The sequence below is a fragment of the Rosa chinensis genome, chromosome 4 (assembly GCF_002994745.2).
Source record: "Rosa chinensis cultivar Old Blush chromosome 4, RchiOBHm-V2, whole genome shotgun sequence".
NCBI lineage: Eukaryota > Viridiplantae > Streptophyta > Magnoliopsida > Rosales > Rosaceae > Rosa > Rosa chinensis.
In genome coordinates, this window is record NC_037091.1 from 15,388,277 (window position 1) to 15,401,295 (window position 13,019).

Consider the following 13,019-nt stretch of genomic DNA (forward strand, 5'->3'; position numbering starts at 1 on the left):
TCGAGGTTTGCATAATAACTTTTATGGAATAATAGTAATTTCACTGTAGGATTAATATGTCATTTGATAATTCAAAAAATAGATGTTAAAAGAAAAGAGATTTTAATAGAAAAACTTTTCTTTCTTTTTTTTGGTCCAAATTCAGTTTCAATGATCCTTTACTCTCGTAATTTAAGTCTTCAAACATACATATATACCTTCCATGTAATAGAAAAAAATTATGTTTGTGGGTAAACAAGTGAAAAGCGAGTTTGGGTCAACCGACGATGAGATGTGGGATCACTGAGATTAGGGTATGTTCAATGTAAAGTGAAATTAGTGACACATCTACTTATTTTAAAACGGGTTTTGAGATAAAAGAATCGATTTCGAAACATGATTCTGCTAGAAACTCTGGAAAAGTAAGACGCTAAACTCGTATAAATTTAATGCAAGAGACGTCACAAACTCGAGACTTCAATACTTTGAAAAGTGTGACTTTCACCCAAGTTAGCTCACTGCTCGCATCTACATCTTTTCCACCCATTACACACCACACACAACTAGCCAAAACCGGATCTCACAGTCAACTAGCTGGCGTGGGGCCAACGCCCAAGAATAACTCCATTGACTTTGTGTACATCTAGACGACATGAATATAAAAAAGAAGATTATTCTATTTCTAATGCTCCCCCCACTTCCCCTTTTGACTTTTTGCGCGCGTGACCTAGATTTCAACCAAACGAATCCAATATCCCATCATCAACAAATACGAAAAATGAATTAATTTAATGTTCAAGATCCACAAAATTATATTCCACCCTTCTTTCTTTCGTAATTTACATCATACCCCTTCCCATTTTCCATTACACCCTATATTTTTGACATTTTTGTTTGACTTTTGTCAGTGGGCTTCTAACATCACCCGCCATGCCCCAACTCCAGCGTCACGGCGCCTTTTCAACGGTCGCGATCATTGCAACAAATGTTCCTTCTTCAGGCGGATTGGAACACGAGTCCGACAACACCCGCCGGGACAGAGTTTGACTGCTGCGGGTGAGGGTGACGGTGCTCCGCTTCGTAGGTAACGATAAGCATGGTGGGGTCGTCTTGCGCGCGCTCCACGTGTTTTCTTGCTGGACACCCTCGCACGCTACTACACTTATAATAGCCTCTGCAAATAAAATGACAAAACTAAAATTAATAATTTGGCAGAGAAAAAAAAAATTAAATTAATCCTCGAGATTCACGTTTGACTTTGAAATTTTCAACACGATTTGCGGTGCAGATTTAGAAATAGAATATTACCGTGGGTATGGGGAGCCCTTGATCGGCTTTTGGCCGTACTTCCTCCACGAAAACTCGTCGGAAGGTATGTCGGCGATTTTCGAACTAATCGCCGGCACTCGGACTGTCCTCTTCACCTTGGATTTTCTGTAATAAACAGATTATTTAGTTTAGAAAACATACATACTAATAAGAGAATGGTAAAATGAACATGGGGTGTATCGAAGTCAGTACCTTCTTTTAGAACAATGGCATCGACCGGACGATGTCGTTTTGGTTGCGAGCTCGTCGTGGCAGCGTTTCCGGTGGGATTGGGAGAGCGGGGGTTTACCGGCGGAAAAGGCCGGAGCCGGGGGAAAGGCAGCTGAGGAGAAAACTTTGCCGTTCGAAACGCTGCCGTCTCCGGTGGTGATGGAAGAAAGAAACGATGACGTTGTGGACATGGGAGGAGATAAGGTGAGGCAGTCTTTGGACTTGGAATGGGTGTTCGTATTGGTATTGGTATTGGGATTTCCGGTTTCCAAAGACAAAGTAACCTGAGGCTTTGGTGGGACCGGGTTGGGAGGAGGTGGAGGAGGAGGAGAAGAAGTAGTGGTAGAGTCACTAGGTTGCTTGACCGGTCCGCGGCGGAAGCGGGCGTGACCGGTCCGGTTCAAGACGGAGATGAACTGCTTGAACTTAGCGACGGTGAAGTCGGTGATTTCACCGCAGTCGAGGTTGTTGTGAGACGGGGTTTGACTGGACAAGACACGGATGAGATGCTCCATGCTCTGTAAGCCAGCGGAGGCGGCCTCTTCCATGGCCGTCCGATCGTCGATCTTGGAGAACCTAACGAGATCAATTGCCATTGAAGGTTTTGCTTTTGGTCTGGAAACAAAGAGAGAGACTCAGGAGTCAAAGAGGAAATGAGTTTTGCTGGTTTGAGATTGTGGGGGTGGACATGGTTTATAAAAGAAACGAAAAGAAGGGTGCAAAGTCAAAGGAAGGATCGGACGGTGGAGATCTGGTTGATGTTTCTTTATTACAGTTTTTGCATGGCACATGATGACATGAAGATAAAATAGCGATTACTGTAAAGTCTAAAGGAGCTGGGTGATGGTTCATGGGTCCCACATGGGGCAAAAGAGGGTTCCCTCCTCCTGCTTTGTAACGCACTCAGAGAGTTGAATATGTTGGAAACACAAATGGTCAATGCTTGATGTGAGAAAAGCAGTGCATTGTGAGTTGTGACACAAATTCACTGATTATTTATATTTTGTTATCATGATATTTTTATAATATATTAATATAAAGATGCATCATGCACGTTAGATTCCATATTGAGGTCTTAGTTAACTTTAATTTTTGCAAGTTTTTGAATACTGAACAGTATTATGTAATAATGCATGTTACTGGGTGTCATATTTAGACCGTTTGTATGTACCGTTCTGGTCGTTGGTTAATGAAAATTTTTGAATCGTAAGACTCATTTTATACAATAGTGAATGAGTTTCTATCTTTGTAACGAATTAGTCTACTTCTACATAAAGGTAATTTATTTAATATATTGATTCATTAATATACAGTAAACAACGTGTTTTCATTATTATTGTAAATATTTTCTAGAGTCATGTTGGGTGTTATGGTATAAATTCATAGTTAATTAGAGGAGGAGAAAATATTTCAAACAATACCCAAATTAAGGCCGACTCCTAACTTCAGTACCCGACTATGCAAAACTATCACTTTGGTACCCCAAGTTTGAAGCTCGATCAAGAATGGTACACGCCGTCCATCACAGCGTTAAATCTTTGCTACGTGGCAAACCATGAGGACCCTCAAAATATGCCACGTGGTTAGCTAGTTAACGCCGTGATGGACGGAGTGTACCATTCTTGGGTCGGACTTCAAACTTGGGGTACCAAAGTGATAGTTTTGCATAGTCAGGTAATGAAGTTAAAAATGAGCCTTAGTTCGGGTACTGTTTGTAACATTTTCTCTTAGAGGAGGGAGAGATTTATTCATATCTTCAATGGGTTGATTTTCTTGGGGAATATATTGAGAGCTGAAAAAGTCCGATCTTGGTTAGATTGCTTTGTGCAAAAGATTCTTGCTCACCGTGAATAAAGATTATTCCACCAGTAGTTTTAACTTTATTCTGTCAGTAATTTTAGCTTTATTATTGCCCAAGGACGATGCTCTTTCTCCACTTGTTTCTGTTGTCAATGTTGACCTTCTGTTTTATTTGGGGTGAATATTTGACTTTCTAATTTAGTCCCTACCCAACTAGTCTCTTTCATATACACAAATCATATTAGAGCATCTCCAACCATTTAGTCAAAAACCAAAGTTATATGCCAATTTGACTCCCCTAGTGTCATCACTATTCATTCAATTTTTTCATCTCCAACTATCTTTAGTCAAAAGCTAAAACTATTTAATAAATTAATCATTTTAGAGAATTAATTAACTACAATATGAATTTATATATCATACATAATTATGTTATATAATATATCGTCATTAATTGATTAAAAAAATTTATTTATTTTTGGGAATCTATATATTTGTGTCACGTGTCAATGCTATTCGAATCCGATATCTTATCTCTATCTCGGTTGAGATTTTATTTACCACGTGATAAGATAAGATTTTATATCTCAACTTTATTACCGATTTCAGTGTCACGTGTCAGTCGTTGAAAGGCTGGTTAGATTACGTTTTTAATTTTTATCTGCCACGTGTCATATCCTATCTTCAGATATCATTTTCCAACCCTCCATAAATACGGAGTCATTCACTCCATCATAGCTCACCAATTCACAAACACATCTCTTCTCATATCAGAAGCTTAGAAATTTTGAACTTCCTTTTCATTTTATATTTTTGGTTCCTTGTTGCAATGAATAGGTTCCAGAAATTGCTTATGCAAGAGGAAGAAGATGTCATTACAAGAAATCGTCAAAGAGCCCTGGTGATGCAGGCAGCTTCCTCTCATATCTTGAGGATCCAAGAGGAAGAATCAAAGTGGGATGGTTCACAGCCCGGGCGCCAGTACATCGCAAGAGATCGAGAAGCTATGGATCGACGATTGAAAGCTCTATACTTCACTTCGCCGTGCAGGTTCCAGGGCGATGTATTTCGCAGAAGGTACAGAATGCAACCTCATGTGTTTGACCATATAATGCATGATGTCGCCAACCACGATCCGTATTTCGTGCAAACTGATGATGCCTCCGGCAGAGTTGGTTTGTCTACCGAACAAAAGCTGACTTGTGCTATGAGGATGCTTGCTTACGGGCTTCCGACTGACCTGTGTGATGAGTTTCTAGACGTAGCTGAATCTAAAGCTTCGGATATCTTGTCGCACTTAACTAGAGCAATCTGGAATGTGTACCATAAGCATTACCTTCGTCGACCAACTCCGCCAGATTTGCAGCGGTTGCTCGATGTTGCTGACAAAAAGGGGTTCCCCGGAATTGTGGGAAGTCTCGACTGTATGCACTGGCAGTGGAAAAACTGCCCAACCTCATGGCAAGGGCACTTCACTGGTTATAAGGTAAAACCCACAATCATTCTGGAAGTGGTCGCATCATACGATGCTTGGATTTGGCACGCCTATTTCGGACTTCCAGGTTCCCTTAATGATATCAATGTACTTGGAATGTCTCCATTATTCAACGAAATATGCACAGGTGAGGCTCCTCGAGTTTCGTACCATGTAGGTGATAGAGAATATGGTCAATGCTACTACCTAGTCGATGGGATCTACCCTAAATGGGGATCTTTTGTGAAAGCAATTAGAAATCCAATTACGCTAGAGCAAGCTCATTTTATAAAGATGTAGGAGTCATACAGAAAAGATGTGGAGAGGGCATTTGGAATTCTCCAAGCTCGTTTTTGCAATAGTAAGAGGACCCGCCCATGGATGGGATAGAGAGGATCTCCAATACATCATGATGACCTGCATTATTTTGCACAACATGATTGTCGATGATGAGCGTGAAGAAGATGAAGAGTCGCCTATTGACCCCGATGATATCCCCACTAGACCAAGGAAAGCACAAATATATGAGAGGTATGAGGATGATCATGAGGTTGAGCGCAACTGTCCTGAACTTGACGAGTTCATGACCCGTTATGAGGGGGTTAGATGCCCAATTGTGCATAGAATCCTTTAAGGAGATTTGGTTAATCACCTCTGGAACATGATGCTGCAAGCAGAGCTGAACCCCAGATGAAGAGATTGTATTTTCACGCTTTCAATAATTGGCAATGTGGCTATTGTGTGGTTTTATTTTATTGTTAGTGTGTTTATGCTTTTGTAATGCAATGTGTTTTATTATTATGAATAAAAGTGAGATAAAAACAAAAACTTGTTTTTATTTGTTAATTGTAAAATAAAGCAACAATTTTTTTTCATAATTGAAAAACAAAAGTGAAAAAGTACAACCAATAAAATATTTCTAATTTCTCCCCATCCATTCAGTCTTTTGAACTGGCACGTAGAGGTCCAAGTTAGAGTCATCTTCACTATGTGGTGTATTTTCTTCAGGAGAAAAGGAGGGTTGACGAAATGCACCAGCACTAAAGCTTTGTTCCTCCCTCTCAATAATCCGTGCTTGCTTCCTCTCCCAATAACTCCTTTTTTTGGGTGTGAAAATTGACGGATTCACTGTCATTGTGCGAGCATCATCCGCGTGTTGCTCAGCTAATCTTGTCTCCTCCCTGAGGTGCAGCCTGTATTCAAGGTCGCGCTCTCCTTGGTCTACAATCCTTTGCATTTGCAATAAGAGTTCACCTGTTTCGTCTTGCCTGGATTTTTTCTTAGCAGCCTTCTGAGTTTTTTTTGACCTGGGGGGCGTGCATGCACATTTGAATAGCTTGGGGAGTCACTCGCGGGAGTGCCGTCGTCCTCTAAGTTGATAGAGGTAGGAAAACTTGAGCTACCGACATTCATGCCCGGAGGATTGCTAAACTTTTTTGTATCCTTTAATATTGGCCAACAATGCTCAAACGTAAACTCCTCTCCTTTAGCTAACGTACGATATATTGACTTAGCTTGTAATTCCTATAAATAAGAAGATATTAATCATGTACTATATATATTTATAAGAAAGTCAATAAACATAACATGCTAAAATAACGGTAAAATTAATTTTAAAAATAAGAATTAAACGTCAAGAATAGTGATGATTATCTCGTCGTTGGCGTTATCACCACTTCCTCGAAGAATTGCTGCTTTGTTAAGAGCTTGACGCCATCTTTGGCATGCCGGTCTAATCTTTTTCCAACGACTGTCACACCCTCCTCCCAATCTAACCACGCCTCCGGGAGGCTTGCAAGTCTCATATACTTCATGTACACGCTCCTACAATCTTTTTTTCTCTTGACTAGTATCCTTAGAACCGTCTTCACCAACGGTAACTATAGCTACGCACAATGCTATATCTTCGGCGGCCTTCCAACACTCTTGTCTTGGGTTAGGCATCTTCTAAAAAAAATTGAAAGCTAGTTAGATGAAGAACAATGGTGAAAAAGAATGAAGTTTGGAGGAGATTGGAGATGTTTTGGAGTGAAAAATTATGAAGAAGAGGGTTAGTATTTATAGAATTTGTTAAACTTACTGTTCCAACGGGCCAAAAACATTTTTCTGATTTTTTAGAAAATTTTCTTTTATTTTTTCATTTTTTTTTTTGCTTTAAAACACACTTACTTTATTATTAACCGTTGATTTTAATCCATACAATTTTTTGAACGGTTAGATTAGATATTCAGTAAATATATATTTACTTTTTCATTTTTAGAACCAATTAATCTCGGCCTTTCATTTTAAATGAAATTTAACAAAAGCTGCATCTCGTCCGTTGGTTTGAGGACCGTTGGAAGCCCCAACGGCTTCTGTCCCTGGAGGGGCCCAGTGTCGGCCACCTTACTGCACGTGTAAGGCACATTCCAGGCTGAATGAACGTTATTTTGTCCTTTTGCGCGTTTATGGCATTCAGACTCCCGCTGCGCATTGCCTCTATCTTCCTCTCACCAGCCACGTGCAGTTATATAGGGCCCACCCTCTTCCTTCCTCAGCCAAAATGGCTTTCGTTCCAGCTTCCTTCGTCAAAATGGCTAAGCTTAGAGAATGGTTGGAGATGCGTTCCGGAAAAGAAAGCCATTTTGGCTTTTGACTACTACCGTTGGAGATGCCCTTAGGTCGACTGATCGATTAGTGTAGTAGTATAGCTATCTGTTCGAATACACTTTACAAGTTCATAGTTAGCCATTTAAAAAAATTATCACATTAATTACTCTACTTAAAATTAGTTAATGTTATATATATATTTTTTAATTCCAGTCAACTTACTACCTCTTTTTTTATACCGCTATCAATTTCTTGACATTTTAGGTTTAAACCGACAAAATAAGTATTGAAATTATAGTATATACGTGGTGAGTTTTATCATAAAAATAAAGGACCTCAACGCTAAATTTATATATTCATATTCATATATTAAAAATCTCGAAAGTCAAATTCATCAACCATTTTATGACTTTAATCGATCATTAACATATTGGAATTAGTCAAAAACCTTGGGAGGCAGAGCAGTCCCTTGATCTTTTACAAAACCCTAGAGTAACTAAAGACCAAAATCAAGAACTTTCTATGTTTGTTCATATGATGGTGAACACAGTGGAAGTTACTTTGACTTAAAGATGGTCCCCAAAGCAGTTTATATCTCAGGGGTCAAAAGGCTAGGTGGTCGACCACTCTAGAATCCAAAGAAAAAGCTCCATATGGAAAACGCCTAGTTTGCTTTCTCCATTCACGAGCCTTTGACCCAAATTTAAATAAGACCTTTCCAGCTTTCCTCTTCCTCCACACACAATTGACAATCCTCAGTTTCAAACTCTGTAACGGCATGAATGCGCTGGTTCTCGGCGTGGGGGCCCACCGGTGGAAGATACGTGATGGAGAAGGAAACTAGAAGGTGCTTAATTGGCTTTCGTTTTGTTGGGGTTTGACATTTTCAAGTGGGGAAGTGAAATTGTTGACCGAATTTCGAAGTGTTATTAAAGCGTCACCGTGGGGTGGTGGGGTTGGAAATCATTTTAAACATTTTTAATCCCAAACGGCTACAACATGGCGCTGTTAGTAGTTGACCTGGGAATTGATTAGCTCGCACTACGTAACGCGCCGGACGGACCTTTTATTTCCGGACGCGTCAAAGATTTTGCGTGGTCAACTGGCCGGTCAAGTAATCAAAGCGGCAGTGGGGGGTTATATTCCTCATATGCCACGATATCACGGCTATGTTGGTACTTTGATAGTTTTCAATTGTTTCGATTTAATAATTTGACTCAAAAATGAGCATCATTAAAAACCGATTATTTATATGTGTTTGTATATGAAAAGACATGTCCTATTTTGACCTAATTTTAGATGATGTTATGTCAAAACTCATCACGACTCTGGCAATCCGAAGCGACGAAAAATCGGGGCAATAGTTGAAAAAAGAAGAAGAAAAAGAACGGGGCTCCCTATCTTCAAATACATTCATGTTCATGTACAATTGCATCAGTTGAAGTCTGTATTTGTTTACTATTTGGGTTGAAGTACTTATTATTTAGTACAAAATATACTCATGTACTCAATGACTTAAGTACAGTTGCATCAGTTGAACTATGTACTTCTAGGCCTCATCATTTAGCCCTTCAACCCTAAGCCCGCCCTATACCCGCCCGGCCCATAGGGCCGAAGCCCGACCCTGCCCTTACATTAGGGCGGGCCGGCCCTACCCTTTCTCAAATAGGGTAGGGTAAGGGTCATGCAAGTGAAGCCCGGCCCTACCCTACGGCCCGGCCCAATTAAGCCCTTAAGGGCCAAGCCCGGCCAGGCCCTAAAATTTATATATTATTTTTATTATTTTATATTACATAGGCTTTGTTTTCTTTAACTATTATTTTCCTTGTTACACAACAATTAATATTGATAGATTTAGAGAGATAGTTAATTGAATATAATACCTTAACTAAATTAATAAATGTTATAAGTTAATTTCTATATGTGTGTGTGTGTGTGTATTAAATATGATCAACAAAAAACAATGAGTCTTGTATTACCTATATAATCATCTAGCCACATTTTGAGGAAAAAATACAAATTTTTTTTTTTTTGGTTATACAAAATAAGGCCATTTTCGGCCCATTTTGGCTCTATTCAGAAGGCCGGCCCTAACGAATCGGTCATTTCAGGCGGGTATGGGTTAGCATATTAAGCCCCGGCCCGACCCTACCCGACCCTAAATTTTGTTGACTTTGACTAGGCCTGGCCCAACCCGACCCTAAGCCCTAAAATTTAGGGTAGGGCCGGCCCTAGCCCTGCCCATGGTGACCCCTATGTACTTCTTTAACATTTGGGTGGAACTACTTATTATCTAGTACAAAAGATGCTTCTATATTCAATGCCTAATGCAATATTAAGCTAGCATCAATGCAATCCGGAATCACAACGCAATAAAAGCACGTTTCGTCAAACATAACATACATTTCATTATAAATCAGAATCACACATAGTCATATCAGATTTAAAATTACCACAATCAAATGTTTTCCATACATTAAGCTTGAAAGTACCAATCTTGCAAGCACACACAGCACCACATACAAATGCATATTCATCACTACTAACAGTAACCAGAAACCCAAAAGGCAATAAAACCATTGCAAACATAGAATATCAATACACAACCACACCCAGATCATCAAAACATGAAGAACCAAGAAAAGAAAATCAAATATTGAAATAGGCCCAGACCGTTAGTACTAGAGTGGAATATTCCAAGACTAAACCAAACTAAATAATTGTTGATAACGGTGAGGTTGTACACATTCAAGACTATCGGAGTCTTGTAGCTTTTGTCATTCCGATCAATCCTACTAACCAACTAGAGATGTTCTCAGCCCCCATTTTCCTCCACAAATATATTTGAAATTGCAAAACTTGAGGTGCTTTCGGTCAAATTACTAAGTAGTAATTTTTTTGGGGGCCCATGAAATCGGGTGCCCTAAGCATAGGCCTATGCCCAGGGCCAGTCGCTAGATCCCAGTTGAACCATCACCTAGAAGCTTTGGTGGAATTCAAATCATTGTTGGGTGCTTGTTTTCCTCCTGTCAAGGCTTGGTGATTTGTGAACGTTCTACAAAGTGTTTTATGATTTGGTTTTTTTATCTGGGCGCTTGCAACGACTCCATTAGTGAGGTATATTCAAGTTGATATCTATGACGGGTAGGTTTCTTTTTGCGCCCTAGGGTTTCATTTTGGTGATGGACTTGGGCTTGGGAGCCCATTAATTTTATATTAATAATGTAAACGGTTCACCACATGCAGGGAATAGAGTATAGGGCATAATGAAGCTGATTTTATTTTTTCCTTTGGCTAGTTTGGGATTGCTTTGCTTTTACAAAAATCAATTTTTTATTAAAATTTTATTTTATTTTATTTTATTTTAGTATTATTATTATTTTTTTGAATAAAGGGCTGGTGCGGCTGCCCTCAACTCTTGATTAATGAAACTGTCGAATACAGGGGGACATTGAGCCTAAATTCCTGATTACAATAAGCATCTAGAGAACTTCTCGAAATAGTATCAGTAGTCTCTACCGAAAAAATGTATTCAACCAGGAACCAACTAGCAAAGAGTGCATCAATGGCTACTCTATTTGCTTTGACATAGCAGTGACATAACAGAAAGATAACTCGATATGTAACTCGATTACAATGTAGCATAATTACCAAAGCACAGCTTACCAAAATTTTAGGTTTTAAGGAGAGGTTCTATTCATACCTCCCAATTTAGGATTTGGACCTCTTCAAATTTTTGCACAATTTTAAACCCCATTATACCCTTCCAGACAGGAAAGAAAAAAACAAAAACAAAAACAAAAACAAAATCCACAGTCACCCATCTCAATTTCATAGGTTTCTCAGTTCACTTTCCCATCTCTCTTTAATTCTTCTCTATAATTACCATTTCTGTTCATTCACTTCTTTCTCAAGTATCTCTCAGACCTCAAGAGTCAAGACTCGTCCACTTCCTTTTGTTTTTTTTTTTTTCCTTCTCTCTAGTAATTTTGCATTGCAGCAACAATAACATCCCTTTTTTATTTTGTGAATTAGGAAAAAAAAGATAACGATAAATCCCCTTTCTCTTGTTTACCATGATGTAAAAATCGTGTTGACCTTGCTGTTAGTCATTTTAATAGAATTCAGAAGCTTCCAATGACTGTGTGACACGTTGATCCATCCATCTATTTCCAGCTGTCAAGTTCTGTTAGTTTGTTAGCTAGTTTGTTTTTCACGTTGTGTATAAATACAGTGACTCATCCTTTTTGCCTGTAATGAAAGCTTGGTTAGTTGAATAGAAGCTCCTAATGTTTCTCTCTAGTCTTCTCTCTCAATTTCTATGTGTTCTTGGTAAACCCTAAGCTCATCTCAACTGCCATGGCTATCATGGTATCAGAGCTTCATAGCTCTTGGACCTGTGAGTCATGCTTCCGCACTCAAGGTTAATTGATTCTCGGTTATTTGTATACTCATGTTTAGCTTCATTTCTGGTGCGAGTCGAAGTTTGATCTTCTTCAGATCTTGGATTTGTGGCTTTGATCTTCATCGAAGCTTGGTTTTGAGGACTTCTCAGTGTGTTGAGAAGTTGCTATGCTGTATTCATCTTCCCCTCAGTTGATTCAATCTTGTTCCTTGGATTTTGAACTTTATGAGTTTGAGCTTTATAGTAAATTGGAGTAAACTTGGAGCATTTAGAGTAATTCTTGAGCAAAATCTTTGTGTGTTTGTTGATACCCAAAAAATCAAGATTCATGCCCAATAGTTGTTTGAGGGTCAAATACAAATATAAATGCGCAAAACTACAAACTATGAGCTTTAATAGCTTAAAGCCCATTATGCTAGAAAGAACTCTTGATCTTGCAATTCACTCTCAATTCTGCCTTATTAAGTGTCATGCCATGCACGTGGACCCAAGCCACAATCATGCTCTTGGGGCTTACAAGATTGGGTGTGGTGTGGAAGGTAACGGAAGTACATGAGGCCCATTCTTGATTTTCGATTGTCGGCGGTTTTGGACTTGGGACCAAAATCCAGGCCCGACAATCTAAATCATTACATGGACATCCAAAGATGAGAGAATCCAAACCCATAAGCCTAAACACAATTATCTACCAATAGTCTTTCCAACAACATGAACGTCGATATTTCTTTTACCCCGCAGTAACTCATCCTCCTTAGCGTCAAATACAAAGCCTCAATCAAATTTCTTCTTTTATTTATTCTTAGTTCTAGCTTGCTCCAAGTTATTCCAGAAGTAACATGCAACTCTTCCCAATGAGATATATCACCTTTTCTGACTTCTTTATTAATTCAACTTAGACTATAACTACAACACCTATTCCCTAGAAGTTTGCTACTCCAATTCCATATTTTACGCAAAATAGTACAACAGATAGCTCCCCCTTAGTCATTTGGTTATTGCCTTGTTCTCCAGATATGACTTTAACATCATAGTTCTCTTTCAAAGTCCATTACTTTCATCCGATGAACCTGGATCTTAACCTTACCTCTTCTAGCCTATAAATTAAGGCTTCTGGTTGCTGCAAAGAAAGGGGGATCAGACAATCTCCAACCAATAGATCATGCAAGCTCCAAGCAATACACCCCACAAGCAAACCTCAAGCAACAATTCAAGCATTCTCAACCTCCAACCCAA

The 13,019-nt window shown here is 39.1% G+C and overlaps 2 protein-coding genes across 2 annotated transcripts; one reads left to right on the forward strand and one right to left on the reverse strand.

The window, feature by feature from the left end:
* Positions 1–394: 394 nt before the first annotated feature.
* Positions 395–2,202, reverse strand: LOC112200990 (probable WRKY transcription factor 11). Its single transcript, XM_024341998.2, has 3 exons — positions 1,501–2,202; positions 1,288–1,413; positions 395–1,153 (listed from the first exon to the last, which is right to left on the reverse strand). Exons 1-3 carry the CDS (start codon positions 2,112–2,114, stop codon positions 976–978), a joined length of 918 nt encoding a protein of 305 aa, XP_024197766.1. The 5' UTR covers positions 2,115–2,202; the 3' UTR covers positions 395–975.
* A 1,945-nt stretch (positions 2,203–4,147) lies between these two features.
* LOC112198876 lies at positions 4,148–5,092 on the forward strand. Its single transcript, XM_024339972.1, has one exon. The coding sequence runs from the start codon at positions 4,148–4,150 to the stop codon at positions 5,090–5,092; it is 945 nt and encodes a 314-aa protein (XP_024195740.1).
* The last annotated feature ends 7,927 nt before the right edge of the window (positions 5,093–13,019 follow it).